Source organism: Anomaloglossus baeobatrachus, chromosome 6 (genome assembly GCF_048569485.1).
Source record: "Anomaloglossus baeobatrachus isolate aAnoBae1 chromosome 6, aAnoBae1.hap1, whole genome shotgun sequence".
NCBI classification, from domain to species: domain Eukaryota; kingdom Metazoa; phylum Chordata; class Amphibia; order Anura; family Aromobatidae; genus Anomaloglossus; species Anomaloglossus baeobatrachus.
Genome location: NC_134358.1, coordinates 45,290,104 through 45,307,606, shown reverse-complemented (window position 1 = coordinate 45,307,606; position 17,503 = coordinate 45,290,104). Strand labels below are relative to the sequence as shown.

The 17,503-nt window shown below is 50.5% G+C and overlaps 1 protein-coding gene across 1 annotated transcript in view; it reads left to right on the top strand.

Annotated features, from left to right (window-relative positions):
* ANXA13 (annexin A13) overlaps window positions 1-17,503 on the top strand; it is a 73,336-nt gene that overhangs the window by 25,047 nt on the left and 30,786 nt on the right. The window contains exons 2-3 of the mRNA XM_075316200.1: window positions 11,852-11,927; window positions 15,039-15,133. Coding sequence (XP_075172315.1) covers window positions 11,852-11,927; window positions 15,039-15,133 — 171 coding nt within the window. The remainder of the gene's footprint in view (window positions 1-11,851; window positions 11,928-15,038; window positions 15,134-17,503) is intronic.

The following is a 17,503-nucleotide window of genomic DNA, read 5'->3' as shown; positions in this document are numbered from 1 at the left end:
CCCTCTAAGACCGGGAGCGCTGTTGAGCCTCCGGGCGCCATTTAAGACCGGGAGCGCTGCTAAGCTGCCGGGCGGTGGACTGGACTGCAGGTTACCACCGTGATGTGGCTGGTTTTTTTCAGTTTATATGTTTTTAGATAGAGCCTTGCCGGGAGGCTCGGACTTTCAGAGGGGAGGCATGTAGTGGGTGAGCCTACCCCTACAGGAGGGAGTTGAGATAACCCGGAATTGTAATTAATAAAAATGTTTTAAACTTTTATTATATTGTGATAGGGCACCCCTAGTGGCCGGGTGGGACGGCTGTTGCCACCGGGGAGGAGGAGCCGGCTGAATCACAGGGGAGTGTGTGTGTGTGTGAGAAGAGTTGGATCCGGGATGGAAGAGTGAAAACATCGAGGGGCAGAGTGTGTGAGCGGGACCAGCAGGGGGCGCCGGAGAGTAAGGTGTGGAACGAAACCTCAGGGTGTGAAGCAACTGGTGTGGGTCCGGTGTGCGTGAAACCAAAGAGTGGGAGCCCGGCGAAGTGGAGTACCCCGGGCATATCCCCACCAGAGGGTGCGTTAGGGCAGGCTGCCCCCAGCTCCACCGAAAGTGCCTGATTTTACTGCCGGATTGTGTTGTACAAATAAAGGATGTCGTTTGTTACCAGCACCCTTTGTCTGAAGATCGTTTGTACATCGTCCGGCGAATGCACCATCACACTCTGCCCCACCAAGCCAGTCCCCGACCTTCAGGTAGTGATGGAGTCAGGGGTAAGCCTTGACGCAACAAAGGCCACGACTACAAGGCCGGAGGCTCTCCTGGCTCCTCATTACATTTTTATGATTTATAAAAATTTAGTAACCCACTTTTCGGGGTGCACTCCCAATTCTTCCAAAGGCAATTTTTTTAAAGATGTGTGATAAATTGAGCCATAACCTGAAGCCCCTGAGCAAAATCTAACACAGACCTTCTACATATCATCTGCCATGTACTGTATTTACATGGCTTCTTCATTTGTAGTATATTTACCGTATATAGTGTATATTATAGAAGCCTTTGGAACCTGCTCAGGCCCCAGGGCCCAGATAAAACAGACCAACACTGATTAGTCAAAATTTTATTCCCATCTTTGTAAATGGATGTTGTGGGATAGAGCTTGTAAATACGAGCAATTTTGCAATTTACTGCTTATTAAATTTTTATCTCCTTCTTAAGATATTAACACTTTTCTTTTCTTTACAGCTCGTTGTCTTGGAGACCGACCACTGCAGCTAGCCAGCAAATATGTACAGTGTTTATAAGCTCTTTTCTATCTGTTTGATGGCTGGCCAGGATCAAAGGAGCAAGCGTTTGCCCCCTATTCCTGGCCGGATTTGGAGCAGTGCTTACAAACTGGGCAGCAGCAGTGGTCGGTCTCCTAGGCAACGATCTGTAAACAAGAGAAAAGTATAAATATCTCAAGAAAGGTTGTAAATTTTAATAAAGGGTAAATTGCAAAAGTACTTGTATTTACAAGTGTGGCGCCCCTGACCTGGTCAGGCACCACTGAGTACTGCACCCATGCTGGGGACAGTACAATACAGGTAATCCAGAAGGCTGACCGGGGTGTGGTACACAGGCGCATAGTGATCAGGTCTCACACATGTACCCATGAGAGGACCCCTGGGGATCCCAGGAGGGGGCAAAGCCTATACCTCCACTGGAATAGTGGCAGGGGGTCAAAAGCCTCCATCTCCTCTCAAGGGGTGTGGTGGAGAGTCTGGTTGCTAGGTGGCGTAGGCAAGAACAGGAGAGGAGGAGCAGTGAGTCAGTTAGAGGAGAACTCCAGAGGGCTCAGTGAGGAGCAGACCTGTGGGGTTGATGCTGTCTAACAGCGCCCGCGCAGTGGCTACTGACGGGGGAGAACGGTCAACTAGGAGTGCTACCTGAAAGCCAGCTTCAGCTAGAGAGAAAGCACGGAGTGGGAAGTAAGGGGACTGCTAGAGAGCACCAGGCCCAACCGGGCGGCAGATCCCGAAGCGAAGATAGATCCAGCTTTCTTCTGCTAAACCTGCCGGTGTGGGGCTCTCAAAGCCCACACCACAACACCACAAAAGCCGCAGCCACGTAACCGCAGTGAGGGCCCATAGGTCACAGGAGGCAAGCAGCTGGAGTGGCCTGGTCCGGGGAACAAGCAAACGGCAAACAAAAGGGGGAGAGAGGCTGCAGCATCTTCCCTGGGCGACCCCCATAGGGACTCAAAGTCGGGGTCACCCCAAACCACCAAGGGCTAAGGAAGGCGAGTCAGTAGTCACCCTCATAAAGTCAGCCTGAAGGATACCTGGTTCCCATCTGGTTCATCCCAGCTACGCCCGGGCTACTCACCCTGCCATCAAATGTGAGTAAAGCCCTTGAAAGACAGTTCTGCCTGTGTGAGTCATTCTGCGACTTGTGGTACTACAAACCTACACAGGGCCCTGGGGCTTGCCTCACTCTCAGGAGGCTACTACATCCGACTGCACCCACCATCAGCCCCAGGCGTCCCCTAACCTGCAGTGGAGGTCCCCACTGACCGCAATACTGAGAGTGGCGTCACGATCAAAACCGAAGATTCCCTACCTGTGACCAGCACCAGCTACGTGGAGTCCCTGAAGGTATGCACCGATACAACACCTGTGGGGCTTCACATCTGGCGTCACGAACAGGATAAGGACTAGACCTGTTCAGACAGGTGACCATGTGCCTGGGCGGTCCGCTTGAAAAATTGGAAGCGCCGCCATATTGCCACCATGAAAAGCGCGCTGAAAAACAACAGCAGCCCGCGCTGGAAGAAGTTACCGCCCACGAAGAGGTGTGGCTACCCAGAGATCCTCTGCGGAGTTCTGAGCTTGCCAGCGAAGAGAGCGGAAGCGTCCGGAGACGGCGGAGCAGAAGAGAAGCCAGCAGCTTGCTAGAGAAGATGGCGTCTGAGTGCAGAGACCCAGAGCCAGGCTCCGCTGCCTGGTGGTGTCGGGAGCTCGCCGAGTTCTGCGATCAACTGGAAGCCAGGGTCGGAAGGCTGATCAGAGAGGGACGCGAGGAGTTTCTATGGATGACCGCGGCGGTTCGGGCCTACGAGGAGAGAGCCGCGCACCGAGTGCCAGATCGGGCGGTGACAACTCAGACCCCGATGCTGCCAACGGAGGGTGAGTCGAGTGATGCCCCGGCTAGCGCCAGTGCCCCGACCCCTGCTGCCACGCCCGCGGTCCCTGAAGAGGCGCTCGGCGCGGCGACGCTGAGCCAGGCCGCAGCCACGCCAGGTGCGGCCCGCCAAGCCCAGGCCGCCGCAGCGATGCCCTGCTCGGCCCGTCAAGCCCCGGCCGCCGCAGCGATGCCCTGCCCGGCCCGCACAGAGCCCCCTGCAACAACGACACTGACCCAGGCCGCCGCCATGCCAGGCGCGGCCCGCCAAGACCAGGCCGCCGCCATGCCAGGCGCGGCCCGCCAAGACCAGGCCGCCGCCATGCCAGGCGCGGCCCGCCAAGACCAGGCCGCCGCCATGCCAGGCGCGGCCCGCCAAGACCAGGCCGCCGCCATGCCAGGCGCGGCCCGCCAAGACAAGGCTGACGTACCATTTACCCCGGCCTGCAAGGCCAGAGCAGACAAGGCTCCCCAGGTTCAGGAAGTCCCTGCTAGGCAATCCCTGGTAGGTGAGGACTCCGCATACTGGCAGCTAAAAGCCGACCTGGAAGCTAAGTTCCCACGGGAGATGGTGGAGCGGTACATGCTCCCTCCGCACACCCCAAAGAGTATCCCGACAACTCCTGCAGCAACCACGGCAAAGAGTTCCCCACCTGGGCCGGCAGAAAGAAGTCCATCCCCAGCACTGCTACCCAAGGAGTGCCAGGAAGAACTAAGGGGGGGAGGAGGCCAGGAGGTTGAGAGGCTGACTCCAGAGCCATACCCAGAGCCCGAGATGCTGCCTTATTCTCGCTGGGATGAGGAAGACCTGACACCATCTGCAGAAGAAGAACTGCCCAAAAGCCTTACCTGGGAGTTTGTGAGCTGCACCCTACAGAATCCAGCCCGTAAGACACACCGCAACAGAACGCAACTATCCCCTGCACCGTCATCTCCAGAGCAGAGGGAAGTCACAGCCAGAGACCTGCAAGAAAAACGAGCCCTGAGAAGGTCCAAAGCCCAGGCCAGAGGACCCCTTTTCAGAGGAGTAGTGGAGGATTTCAATCTGAGAAGTGGATATGGATTCATCGTAGCCCCTGGTATCAAAGAAGGGATATTTGTCAACAGAAGAGATGTGAGAGCTCATCTGCCTAGAGGACACCCTGGCAGAAATCTAAAGATGGGAGATTCAGTCCAGTTTACTATGCATCAAGGCGAAAGAGGATTGTATGCCCTGGACGTAACACAAAGTCCTAAAGAAAGAGAAGGAAGACAAAGCAGAGAAAAAGAACCTACGGATGAGACGACCACAGACGACGACAAAGAGCAGGAAAGCAGCAGGTGCCGCAGCCATACAGGCTCAAGCCCTGGTAAAGAGGAGTAAAGTAAAGTAAGAAGAGAAGTTAAAGTTTTGAAAAGTTTTGGTTTGCAACGTTCTCAAGTTCAAGTATGTGCCCACAAAAACTATTGTGAGAAAACCATAAACCTTAAGGCTATGAACTGGCTATAGCCACAAACTCTCGCAGTGTAAATAGTTACACCAGAGGGCACCACCGCCACCAGAGTCAGCCTGTTTAGGGGCTTGGCTCGTCTGCAACCAGGAGGAGCCCGTCCGTATATAGGGCCTTGGCTCACCTGCAACCAGAGAGCACGCCTGTTTATGGGGCCTTGGCTCACCACCACAAAGAGGGTACCTGGTCAGCACCAACTGTGGAGGCCACCTCTGCATCCTGCCAGAAGAGGCTGAAGGCGCGGATCCACCAGGCCAGGTATACCCTGAAACCACCAGCCCATGAAAGCCGCCTCTACATCCTGCCAGAAGTGGCTGAAGTCGCGGCCAACGTGAAAGGGTTTTGGGTGGGTTAACGGACTTGTGGGTGGAGGGTGGTGATGTATGGTACCTGGTGCTTTTAAAAGTTTTAACATGTTTTAATGTTTTATGCATTTTAAAATGTTGTCTTGCAGCCCGAGGACGTGCTGGTGATAACTAAGGGGGAATGTGGCGCCCCTGACCTGGTCAGGCACCACTGAGTACTGCACCCATGCTGGGGACAGTACAATACAGGTAATCCAGAAGGCTGACAGGGGTGTGGAACACAGGCGCATAGTGATCAGGTCTCACACATGTACCCATGAGAGGACCCCTGGGGGTCCCAGGAGGGGGCAAAGCCTATACCTCCACTGGAATAGTGGCAGGGGGTAAAAAGCCTCCATCTCCTCTCAAGGGGTGTGGTGGAGAGTCTGGTTGCTAGGTGGCGTAGGCAAGAACAGGAGAGGAGGAGCAGTGAGTCAGTTAGAGGAGAACTCCAGAGGGCTCAGTGAGGAGCAGACCTGTGGGGTTGATGCTGTCTAACAGCGCCCGCGCAGTGGCTACTGACGGGGGAGAACGGTCAACTAGGAGTGCTACCTGAAAGCCAGCTTCAGCTAGAGAGAAAGCACGGAGTGGGAAGTAAGGGGACTGCTAGAGAGCACCAGGCCCAACCGGGCGGCAGATCCCGAAGCGAAGATAGATCCAGCTTTCTTCTGCTAAACCTGCCGGTGTGGGGCTCTCAAAGCCCACACCACAACACCACAAAAGCCGCAGCCACGTAACCGCAGTGAGGGCCCATAGGTCACAGGAGGCAAGCAGCTGGAGTGGCCTGGTCCGGGGAACAAGCAAACGGCAAACAAAAGGGGGAGAGAGGCTGCAGCATCTTCCCTGGGCGACCCCCATAGGGACTCAAAGTCGGGGTCACCCCAAACCACCAAGGGCTAAGGAAGGCGAGTCAGTAGTCACCCTCATAAAGTCAGCCTGAAGGATACCTGGTTCCCATCTGGTTCATCCCAGCTACGCCCGGGCTACTCACCCTGCCATCAAATGTGAGTAAAGCCCTTGAAAGACAGTTCTGCCTGTGTGAGTCATTCTGCGACTTGTGGTACTACAAACCTACACAGGGCCCTGGGGCTTGCCTCACTCTCAGGAGGCTACTACATCCGACTGCACCCACCATCAGCCCCAGGCGTCCCCTAACCTGCAGTGGCGGTCCCCACTGACCGCAATACTGAGAGTGGCGTCACGATCAAAACCGAAGATTCCCTACCTGTGACCAGCACCAGCTACGTGGAGTCCCTGAAGGTATGCACCGATACAACACCTGTGGGGCTTCACACAAGCTCTATATAACTATGTATATTTATGAAAATGGGGATAACCTTTCAAAGTTCCTTGGAATAACTAGAAGGAAGTCCTCCATGTTCCATAGTTAGTAAGAGTTGTTATTCTTGTTCGGCCATAATATCTATAATATACATCAGATAAAAAGATTTCGCTCCCTGCTGGTAAGATAATATCAGTTATATATTAGTGATACGTATTTCTAGAGAACGGATAATTTATGAGGAAGTCATCTGCCGCCACACAAAGCAGACCTCGCTTTATTACTGTTGTTTGCATGAGATTATAGGTCATGGTGAACAGTGAGCAAACATTATGTTAAGCTATGCCTTGTGCAAATATCCTGACATAATGGAGCTGTCAATGACATTTCCACTATGGAGCCAGCAAGACTGTAAAGATCCCCATACAGCCAAAATCAACGGGATCGATCGACTCTCCCCCGATCGATGATCCGGCCTCCTAAATTCCCCGCTATTGGAGGCTACCCCTGCTCCTCTGGTCATATATATATATATATATGTGTATGTAAACAAATCCTAAATTAATATTTGAGGCTAAGGAGGATCATTTTGGGAATTGGGTCTCATTAAGCTTTTGCAGCGTTTTGCTTTAAAAGACTTTGTTTCCCTGCATATTTAATTTCATTTTGATATGATCTATGGTCATAAATCAGCTAGAAATGAGCTCAGAGTTACAAAACCTTCCACTATCATTCAATCTGTATGAGCCCACTGATGGATTCTCAGTTAACTCCTTCTACAGCAGGCAAGAGACAACACAAGATATATGTGGCGCCCTGGACAAGCCAGGGGCCACAGAGAACAACACCAACACACCCCACACTCCCAGCAGGCACACCGAGGTCAGACACAAAACCCTTGTTGCCTTCCTCCAGGGGCTGATGTCCACACCAGGGGGTGGGCCAGGCGGTTGGCCCCGCCCACCGAGGAGTTCACAGTCCTGGAGGCGGGAAAAGTAAACAGTTTTAGCTTTGGAGGTGAAAGTGAGAGGAAGGAAAGTGGTAGTGGAGCAACTAACTGACGGCGTCCGGGTGTGTGGCCCGGGCGGTACAGCAAGGTTGGCAGACGGTGGTGACCGTCTGCAGGAGTGGCCTATCGGAGTTCACCGTAAGGACCGTGGACGGGCGGTGGCCCGGCGGTACCGGACCGGTACGCAAAGAGAAGCCAGCACCATTGGCAGGGGCTTACGGACCCCGGCAAGGCTAGGAGTCGCCGTGAATTTGCCGAATTCGTTAGTGAAGGGAACCTCCTGGGTTTCCCAACAGCCAAGTCCCGACAGAAGGCAACAGTCCAACCAAGAGAGGGAGACACCGCCACCGCCAAGGCAACCGTTTCCCAGGGCCAGAGCCTGCGGGCAAAAGAAGGGGCTCCTCCAGCCCATATCCAAGCTGGGGAGCGGGTTACCGGTGGGAACCCATTGGAACCATCTACCGTACATAGGTGCAGGGAGAGGCAGTCACCATCAACCTGCTGGGAGAAACAACACCGCAGCCATCTGTGGGACCCGTCCATCCAGCCGTGTGTTTTACCGAGAACTGTGTCCTCATCATTGGCTGAGTGAGTACCACCGTGCTGTGCGGCACAGCGCTGCCCCCGCGACCCTGCACCTCACCACGCCCCGTAACCTGCCTGCCATCCATCCCTACCCCATCACTGGGCCCCGGGACAACCAAACCCCTACCCATGGAGGGGAGAACTAACATCAAAGCTGCTCCCTGTCACCGCTCCCGGGATCCCCGTCCAGAGCAGCGGTGGTGTCACCAATCTCACCACAACCGTGGGTGGCGTCACGGACAATAATCAAAACTCCCACAATCAAAATCCCCTTTTCACTCACGGGCGAGGAACGCCGCTCGAGTCCCCGGGATCCGGCCCACCGCTCGAGCCACCACCAAGCAGCAGCGGCAGCTGCAGCAGCAGCAGCGGCCGGACCTGAGCAGTGGGAGAGCGCAGCGTCCCCTCCTCCGCCCGCGACATATAGACTACAGAAGGCAAACAGTGCAACATTTTTCAATGAAACCAAATTACAAAATGATGGTAAATTTTAACTGAGTGTATTTAAGTAGAAAAGAAAATGCCCCCAAATGTGGATAACACCTTTAACTGTTTGGCCGGAGGTGGGCAGAGCTATGAATCAAGGAGTGCAGAGGGGGGAGTAATGATGAGGACTGATAAAAGTTCTATGAATATACCTCCAATATATATATATATATATATATATATATATATATATATATATATATATACACAGTGCTGGCCAAAAGTATTGGCATCCCTGCAATTCTGTCAGATAATACTCAGTTTCTTCCTGAAAATGATTGCAATCACAAATTCTTTGGTATTAACTTAATTTAATTTGTCTTCAATGGCATCATGTGATGCTTCTCTAATTTGACAACGGACAAGATAAAGATTCCCAGATCCCATCAGGACTACAAGATCCCAGGTACCTTCAGCTGCACCACAACCAATGTGGTGTACTTAATTATATGTACCAAATGTCCAACTGGGGGTCTGTATGTAGGGGAGACCGGACAACAGCTCAGGACAAGGATGCATTCTCACCGCCACACAATTAGAGAAAAAAGGATGGATCTACCTGTGGCCAAACATTTTTGTAACTCAGACCACAGCATCATGGACATGAAATTGCTGGTATTGAAAGGAAATTTCAAGTCCCAGAGAGATAGGAGACTATGGGAGTACAAACTTATGATGACCTTTGACACATTCAGAGCAGGAATGAATGTGTCTCATGGATTCATGTCTTTTTACATCAGTTAAAAGATGTGCTCCTCTGACCATCCGAGCATGTCACAGCCCGGACCAGACCCTTATCAGAGGACAATAAAACTTTCACACTGAACTGCAGCAACATTTATGGCCACAACAGTTTGTCCTCTGCCATAGAGATAGTTCTGTTTTATATAACTTGGTTTTTTTTGGTTTGTTTTTTTACTGCACTATTCTAAGTCCTGTTGTGTATAAATATGTGACTCTTCAGATTTTGTGTTATACTGAGCCTGATGAAGAGACCTGAGTAGTCTCGAAAGCTTGCAATTATTACCATCTTTTCAGTTAGCCATTAAAAAGTATCAACCACTGAGGACTTCAGTTCTTTTAAACAATTTTTTATCTCTAATTTGTGTAATTAACAGCACCTGTAACTTACCTGTGGCACCTAACAGGTGTTGGCAATAACTAAATCACACTTGCAGCCAGTTGACATGGATTAAAGTTGACTCAACCTCTGTCCTGTGTCCTTGTGTGCACCACATTGAGCATGGAGAAAAGAAAGAAGACCAAAGAACAGTCTGAGGACTTGAGAAACCAAATTGTGAGGAAGCATGAGCAATCTCAAGGCTACAAGTCCATCACCAAAGACCTGAAAGTTCCTGTGTCTACGGTGCGCAGTGTCATCAAGAAGTGTAAAGCCCATGGCACTGTGGCTAACCTCCCTAGCTGTGGAAGGAAAAGAAAAATTGATGAGAGATTTCAACGCAAGATTGTGCGGATGGTGGATAAAGAACCTCGACTAACATCCAAACAAGTTCAAGCTGCCCTGCAGTCCGAGGGTACAACAGTGTCAACCCGTACTATCCGTCGGCGTCTGAATGAAAAGAGACTGTATGGTAGGATACCCAGGAAGACCCCACTTCTTACCCCGAAACATAAAATAGCCAGGCTGGAGTTTGCCAAAACTTACCTCAGAAAGCCTAAAACGTTTTGGAAGAATGTTCTCTGGTCAGATGAGACAAAAGTAGAGCTTTTTGAGAAAAGCCATCAACATAGAGTTTACAGGGGAAAAAAAAAGAGGCATTCAAAGAAAAGAACACGGTCCCTACAGTCAAACATGGCGGAGGTTCCCTGATGTTTTGGGGTTGCTTTGCTGCCTCTGGAACTGGACTGCTTGACCATGTGCATGGCATTATGAAGTCTGAAGACTACCAGCAAATTTTGCAGCATAATGTAGGGCCCAGTGTGAGAAAGCTGGGTCTCCCTCAGAGGTCATGGGTCTTCCAGCAGGACAATGACCCAAAACACACTTCAAAAAGCACTAGAAAATGGTTTGAAAGAAAGCACTGGAGACTACTAAAGTGGCCAGCAATGAGTCCAGACCTGAACCCCATAGAACACCTGTGGAGAGATGTCAAAAAGGCAGTTTGGAGAAGGCGCCCTTCACATCTCAGGGACCTGGAGCAGTTTGCCAAAGAAGAATGGTCTAAAATTCCTGCAGAGCATTGTAAGAAACTCATTGATGGTCACCGGAAGCGGTTGTGCGCAGTTACTTTGGCTAAAGGTTGTGCAACCAAGTATTAGGCTAAGGGTGCCAATACTTTTGTCTGGCCCATTTTTGGAGTTTTGTGTGAAATGATCAATGATTTGATTTTTATTTCATTCTCTTTTGTGTTTTTTCATTGCAAGCAAAATAAATGAAGATAATAATACCAAAGAATTTGTGATTGCAATCATTTTCAGGAAGAAACTGAGTATTATCTGACAGAATTGCAGGGGTGCCAATACTTTTGGCCAGCACTGTATATACCTCCAACGCTAAAATTTGCAACTAAACTGCTGGAAATTGCACATCTGACATAAAGAATTTTCTGTGTATTTTTGTCACACGTGACAGACAGTCATGTGGTTTCTGGCAATAGAAAATCACAGCATTTAGCTGTTCAAAATGCTCCCTGACTTTCTGTTGTTCCTGCTGTCAGTATTCATTGTAATAGGAAGCTTTCCTGCTAGGTTTGTATCTTTTCCACTTTAGGACCCAGCAGAGCTCACCTTCCACCCAGCTGCTGATTATCAGTATTATCTTTTTGCTTAAATACTCCCATCTTCCAGAACTGATGCTGGTGATATTATTCAGTTCATTCAAACTTTGGTTGCAAGCAGGTGGCTTGTACTCCTCTGTGGTATCATTGCTAAAACTTTGCTGAACTCCTACCTGAGTCATCTGTGGATAAGTAGTTCATGCTTTTTTTTCCCTCATGTGTCCTCCTTGTGTCTTCTATAGTGTTTAGTGGGGTTGATGAAGAGCTCATCCCACCCGTTCCCTATTTAGGCCTCAGCACTAGGGATACCTAGGGTCAGGTATCCGGCTTGGCGCATAGGTGCAGAACCTATCTAGGATGATGAGGGACCCCAGGGACCAGCAGTAGGATTGGTCTCCTTCCCTAGACACAGGGTTTCCCTTCTCTTTCATGGCACTCCCCTGTACCTATAATGACAATTTTGCTCTTCGCATTATAAATGGTGACATTTAGGGTGATATTTTATCAGTATTTTAAAAAACCTGTCCTATGCCCTAATTCTGCAAGGTTTTTTCTGCTTACGGTTATGGACATCCACACATATTCTATTGTAAATTTCACAGATTTTCAGAATCCTCAACAAAAAAAACCAAAACATTTTGTCTGAATTTGCCCTAAGAAGAAAAAACACAATCAATAAATGAAATTGTATTTTTCAATTTAGATGCTACAACCTCTCTCCGTATTTTGCTCATAATTTTTTACTAACAAATCAATATTATTCTTTTTCTTTTCAGCCAACCATCAAACACCATCATGATTTTAATGCAGAACGAGATTGCAAGGCACTGAAAAAAGCTTGTAAAGGACTAGGTGGGTGTTTAATCTATAAACCGTTCCCCAGACCTAGGGTGTACAATGGAGGCGTAATTTAAAGAGAATCTGTCACCAAGTTAAAAGTGTCCAGATATTGATTTCCGTGTATTCCCATTGTTCTCCTGAGCATTCCATTGTTTTTCTTTTTTAAATCCGCCATACGGTTCCAGAGATATCGGACTTTTAAATTTAGTGCTCTGTTTTATGGTCTTTCTGAGGGGGTGTGGCTTACTGGATTCTTCTGGGGTGTGTCTGTAGGCTGCTCTGCATACTTACCCTGTGAGCCACGCCCCTTTTGTACAGACCATAAAAATTTGTATGAAATAAAAAGGTCGATATCTCTGGAACCGTATGTCGGGTTTAAAAGAGGAAAACAGCGGAATACTCAGGGGAGAAGTGCAAATAAAATAAGAGCAAATATTGGACACTTTTGACTTAATGACATGTCCCTCTTAAAGGGGTATCTGTCCTTTAATATTAAAAACAACAGCTGATGAGTAAGGACAGATTACATGGGTGACATTAAAGGTAAAAAAAGATCTGAAATCATTCTTCTTGGTATGAATTTTTTACATGACAAAAACAAGGCCGCTGCTCCTCAGTCTTTTGAACAACTTAGAATAGATTGCAGTCACCTGTACTTTCTTTTAAAGATGACCTGTCACTTACAATATATATGTAGTCCTTTTTTATTTCATGTAAATGCCGCTTCTCTCCTGAATCCAGCGTTGCTTTTCTCTTGTTCCTGATCCTCACCATTCCTGAGATATGGCCTCTTATACAACTAATCTCTTAGGTAAGTGGATGTGGTCATCAGCTCATCTATGTGGGTGTATTCATGCAGACCACGCCCAGTTGGCTAAAAAAACAACAACTCGGTTTGTATACAGGAAAGAGGGGGCCATATCTCAGGAATGGAGAGGAGCGGAAATGCAATAAAGATGCCAGAGTTGCAAACACTTTGCAAAGATTTCTTTTTATGATACAATGGTTCCATGTACAAATTGGTCCAAATAATTTTTTTTGCGTAAAGTTGGATGTAGCTACCTCTACTTCGGTGACAGGAGCCCCATTAATCCCCCGACAACCTGGCTTCGTTTATGTAAGGGATATATAGGGTACCGGATAATTAACAGTATATAATGGCTGGGTTGCGGTGTAGTTTCGCCAACCAACACAAGGTAGCACAATATCCCCATTGTTCGGTTGGAGGGAAGTGGATGAGACCAGCAGAGAGTAGAAAAGGAGGAGGTGTAGTTTAGAAGGGAGTAGTGAAGAAGACAATAGATAGTGAGGCTGTGCAGACTGAGTGGAGAGACACCGGTTCCTGAGGAATAGAAGGCCACTCCTGTGGCTTGTGGACTCGCATGGAAAAGCACGAATGCAGAAAGTGTGGGGCTAAGTCCTAGTGACTACCACCATGTTGTGTATGCTGAGGGACTCCTGAAGTGGGGATCAGCATGGTCGAAATGTCCAAACACGCAGGGAGAAGGGCCAGTAATCCAGGAAACCGGTGGGGATCTCTTGTCAGCCGTTGTTGTGGGAATCGTGAGGGAATGTATGACTCGCCCCGTGAAGACATTGTGCCTTTCCTCTGGAGAAGATATATTTAAAATGAATAAAGACCAAATGTTGGATGAAAACCGGGAGTCTGTCTTTGATTTAGTGGGACAAGGAGCTATACTGAAGGTAAAAAGAACACGGTACCTGAGATTAGGCCCCACGCTAAAGTCTGTACTCCACCCATTCCTGTTTCATGGAGAGAGACGGTCGGGGGTGCCGACTACTCATGTGACGCCCTGGCGCCGCCAGGTGGTCACAGAGAAAGAGTACACCCCACACAACACCATTCCACATCAGGTACCATCTGCCACAAAACCCTAGCCACCCTCCTCAGGGTAAGAAGGACACACCAGTGGGCGGGACCAGGCGGATTGGGAGCGCCGACTTGAGGATCTGGGGGAGGGAACCAGTCAGTGAAGTCAGTGAAGTTAAGTGAAGTGCAGTGAGGAGTTGGAGTTTGAAGTGGAAGTCTGAGCCTGGTGAAGGGTAGCCAGGGTAGGGCCCTGGTCTACTGGCTAGGTGGCAAGCAGTGGACCGTGTCCAAAGGCGACGGGCGTCCGGGAGTCCGGTCGCGGGAAATCCAAAGTGGACCGGGGCAGGGTTGGAGCCCGCCGCTACCGACAGCGGGGATCCGGTCCAGAAACCGCCAGAAACTGTGCACAGGCGGGGTACCTGGACCCTAGTTAGAAGACGGTTGCAAGCCCCTTCTCTAATTAACCAGGCCGGGGACAAGGTTCCAGACGTTGTTCCAGAGTGTTAGCCCAGATAGAGCGAAACAGCAGCCCACCGCGGGGGATAGGGTATCCGCAAAAACCCACTGAGATCCCACGGGTCAGTTTTCGCGAGCACGTCTCCCAACCAAAACAGAACAGGGAGCGGACTTCCCCGTTCCATACGAGGTGGTCCAAAAGAGAAGAAAAGTACATAGTACAGGAAGAAGGGACATTTGTACACCAGCCAGGTGTGTGAACCAAATGCACCCGGAAGTGGCAGCCGGCCACTGACACCTTGGTTTACCAGCAGACTTGTGTGCAATCATTCAGCCGTGAGTACACCAACACCCTCCGGTCCGTCCCGGCACACCATCTCCGACAGCCATCAGCTCCCGTGTTCTGGACACTTAGCCCTGGGGCATCCACCCCTACCCACGGAGGGGTTAACCACCTAGCTGCCGCTCCATCGCCCCCGGGTACTCCCCGACAGCAGCGGTGGTACTCCACCTTACCACACACCGTGGGTGGCGTCACAAACTGTCTACAACAATCCCATGTACATATTACACCCCCTTTTTATTTGAGTGTGCGCACGACCCCCGGGTCCAGAGATCCCTCGAGTCACTGCGGATCCGGATCCGAGAAGCCCGGCTGCTGACGTGGGGGCGGCACACTCATTCTGCCCTCGGTGGAACCCCTGATGGCTCTTTCTTACCTATAAATGACTAAATGAGAATCCCAAAGGGAAAAAAAAACTATTGAGCCGATAATTTACTGAATATATTCTCCTCCATGCACTGAGTAACTTCTATATTTTTATTTCATTTTACAGGAACTGATGAAAAAGCAATTATTGAAATCCTGGCAAATAGATCCTCTGAGCAACGGCAGGAAATAAAGCTTAAATACAAGACACTGTATGGCAAGGTACTGTACACCGAGTACTCACTGTAACATACTGTATATACTTGCCCACTGGCGGACACAGACAGAAAAGGACCCCTATGCAAGAACAATATATGGGCCTTTTCAGTCCAATAACACCTCAAAATTCACAATTCTACCTGTTTTGGAAGTAGAAATGGGCCCCCCAACCTCTTGGGCCCCTGTGCGGCTGCATAGGGTACACCAATGATCTGTCCGTCCCTGTACTTGCTGCAGACCTGGATTGTTTCCATTTTGGGGGGGGGGAACAGTTGCAGTAAATTTGGGAATTTTCTGAATTAAAATGGGTGGTGATTACACAAACCTCACCCATAAATGGATAAATGGGTGGTCACGGGTGGGATTGGGCACAGTCCTGGGCAGAAATGGTGATCAGTCTCTAAAACATCACAAAATTACCAACATCATTGTTGGTAACTATGATATCTGTAGGATACAGCACTGAAGGGAAACCATCAACATTTTTTATGGCAATTATGGTGTGGTCATGTAGGTGCTCGTCCTCCAAGAAATGTAAATACCGCGCGTATATATATATATATATATATATATATATATATACATATACACACACTAGAAGGTGGCCTGATTCTACGCATCGGGTATTCTAGAATTTACGTATTGTGTAGTTAATGTATGATTTTTGTTATATATATATAGATGTTGTTGTGTGTAGTTACCAAGTGTTTGTGTAGGGCGCTGTACATGTTCTGGGTGTTGTCTGGGTGTGGCGGGGGGGTGAGAGCGGTGTTGTTTGTGTGTTGCGTTGTGTGTGTTGCGTTGTTTGTGGAGCGCTGTGTGTCTGTAGCGTTGTGTGTGTGTGTTGCGCGGTTTGTGTGGGAGTGGGGTGTGTGTGTGTGTTTTGGTGGGAGGTATGTTTTGTGCAATGTGTGTGTTGTGCGGTATGTGCGTATATTTGTGTGTGCCGCGGTGTTTGTGTGTTGGGTGTTGTGTGTGTGTGCGGCGTTGTCTGTGTGTGTGGGTGTCTGTGTAGGGTGGTGTTTGTGGTTCCCAGTTTCCCAGTGTGTGTGTGGTGTGTTGTGCAGTGCGTGTGTGGCGGTGTGTGTGTGTTTTAGGGGGAGGTGTGCACCCCCCATCGTGCTCCATCCCCCATGCTGCGCACTCCCCATCGTGCTCCATCCCCCATGCTGCCAACTCCCAAACGTGCTACATCCCCCATGCTGCGCACTCCCCATCGTGCTCCATCCCCCATGCTGCGCACTCCCCATCGTACTCCATCCCCCATGCTGCGCATTCCCCATCGTGCTCCATCCCCCATGCTGCCAACTCCCAAACGTGCTCCATCCCCCATGCTGCGCACTCCCCATCGTGCTCCATCCCCCATGCTGTGCACCCCCCATCGTGCTCCATCCCCCATGCTGCGCACTCCCCATCGTGCTCCATCCCCCATGCTGTGCACCCCCCATCGTGCTCCACAGTCACACATCAGACAGTATACACGCACACATGTGATCGCATACACTCACACCCCACTTCTGCCTGTGCCCTCCTGTGTGCGGTCCCAGCAGCTGTGCTGCACGCAGTGCTCCTCTGCCTTCTGCCGACACGCACACACCTGATCGCATACACGCACACACCCGATCGCATACACGCACACACCCGATCGCATACACGCACACGCACATTGACGATATTGCACATACGCGCTCCCACTCACAACATCCGGAGATACCACATGCTTCTGGCCATGTGATCTTCTGGCAGGTCCTGGAAGGTCACTGCACGCACAGTATCGCCGCCGAGAAGCAAGCGATATCACTGGAAGTTGTGAGTGTGTGGATGCAATCTGATGTGTGTGTGTGAGGTGTGTGTGAGAGTGAGTGTGATCTGATGTGTGTGTGTGTGTGTGTGTCTGTTCTTATGTGTGTGCGTGTGTGTGTTCCGCCGCTGCAGGACCTTGATGCACTCACCTGGGAGCCGGTGTATGCTGGTAACCATGCTACACAATATTACTCGATGTGTACCATGGTTACCAGCGTACCCCGCCCCCCAATCGCACGGGAGCCCACACCAGCGTACGCCGGCAGCCCCAGCAATGTGAGGGTATGTGTCGGCTGGGTTGCCGGCGTACGCTGATGTGGGCTCCCGGGGGTACAGCACTCACCTGGGAGTCGAGCTCCGTGTCGGTTCGGGGAATGCGTGCGGGGGGCGGGGCCAGAGCGAGCGTGCAATGCGTGAGGGGGGCGGGGCGTGGCCGAGTTGCCAATGCGTGCAGGGGGCCGGGGCGAGAGGCCAATCCAAGTGGGAGGCGAAGCCTGGGCAAGCGGCCAATCCGTGTGGGGGGCGGAGCCGAGGCGAGCGGCCAATCCGTGAGGGGGGGCGGAGGCGAGG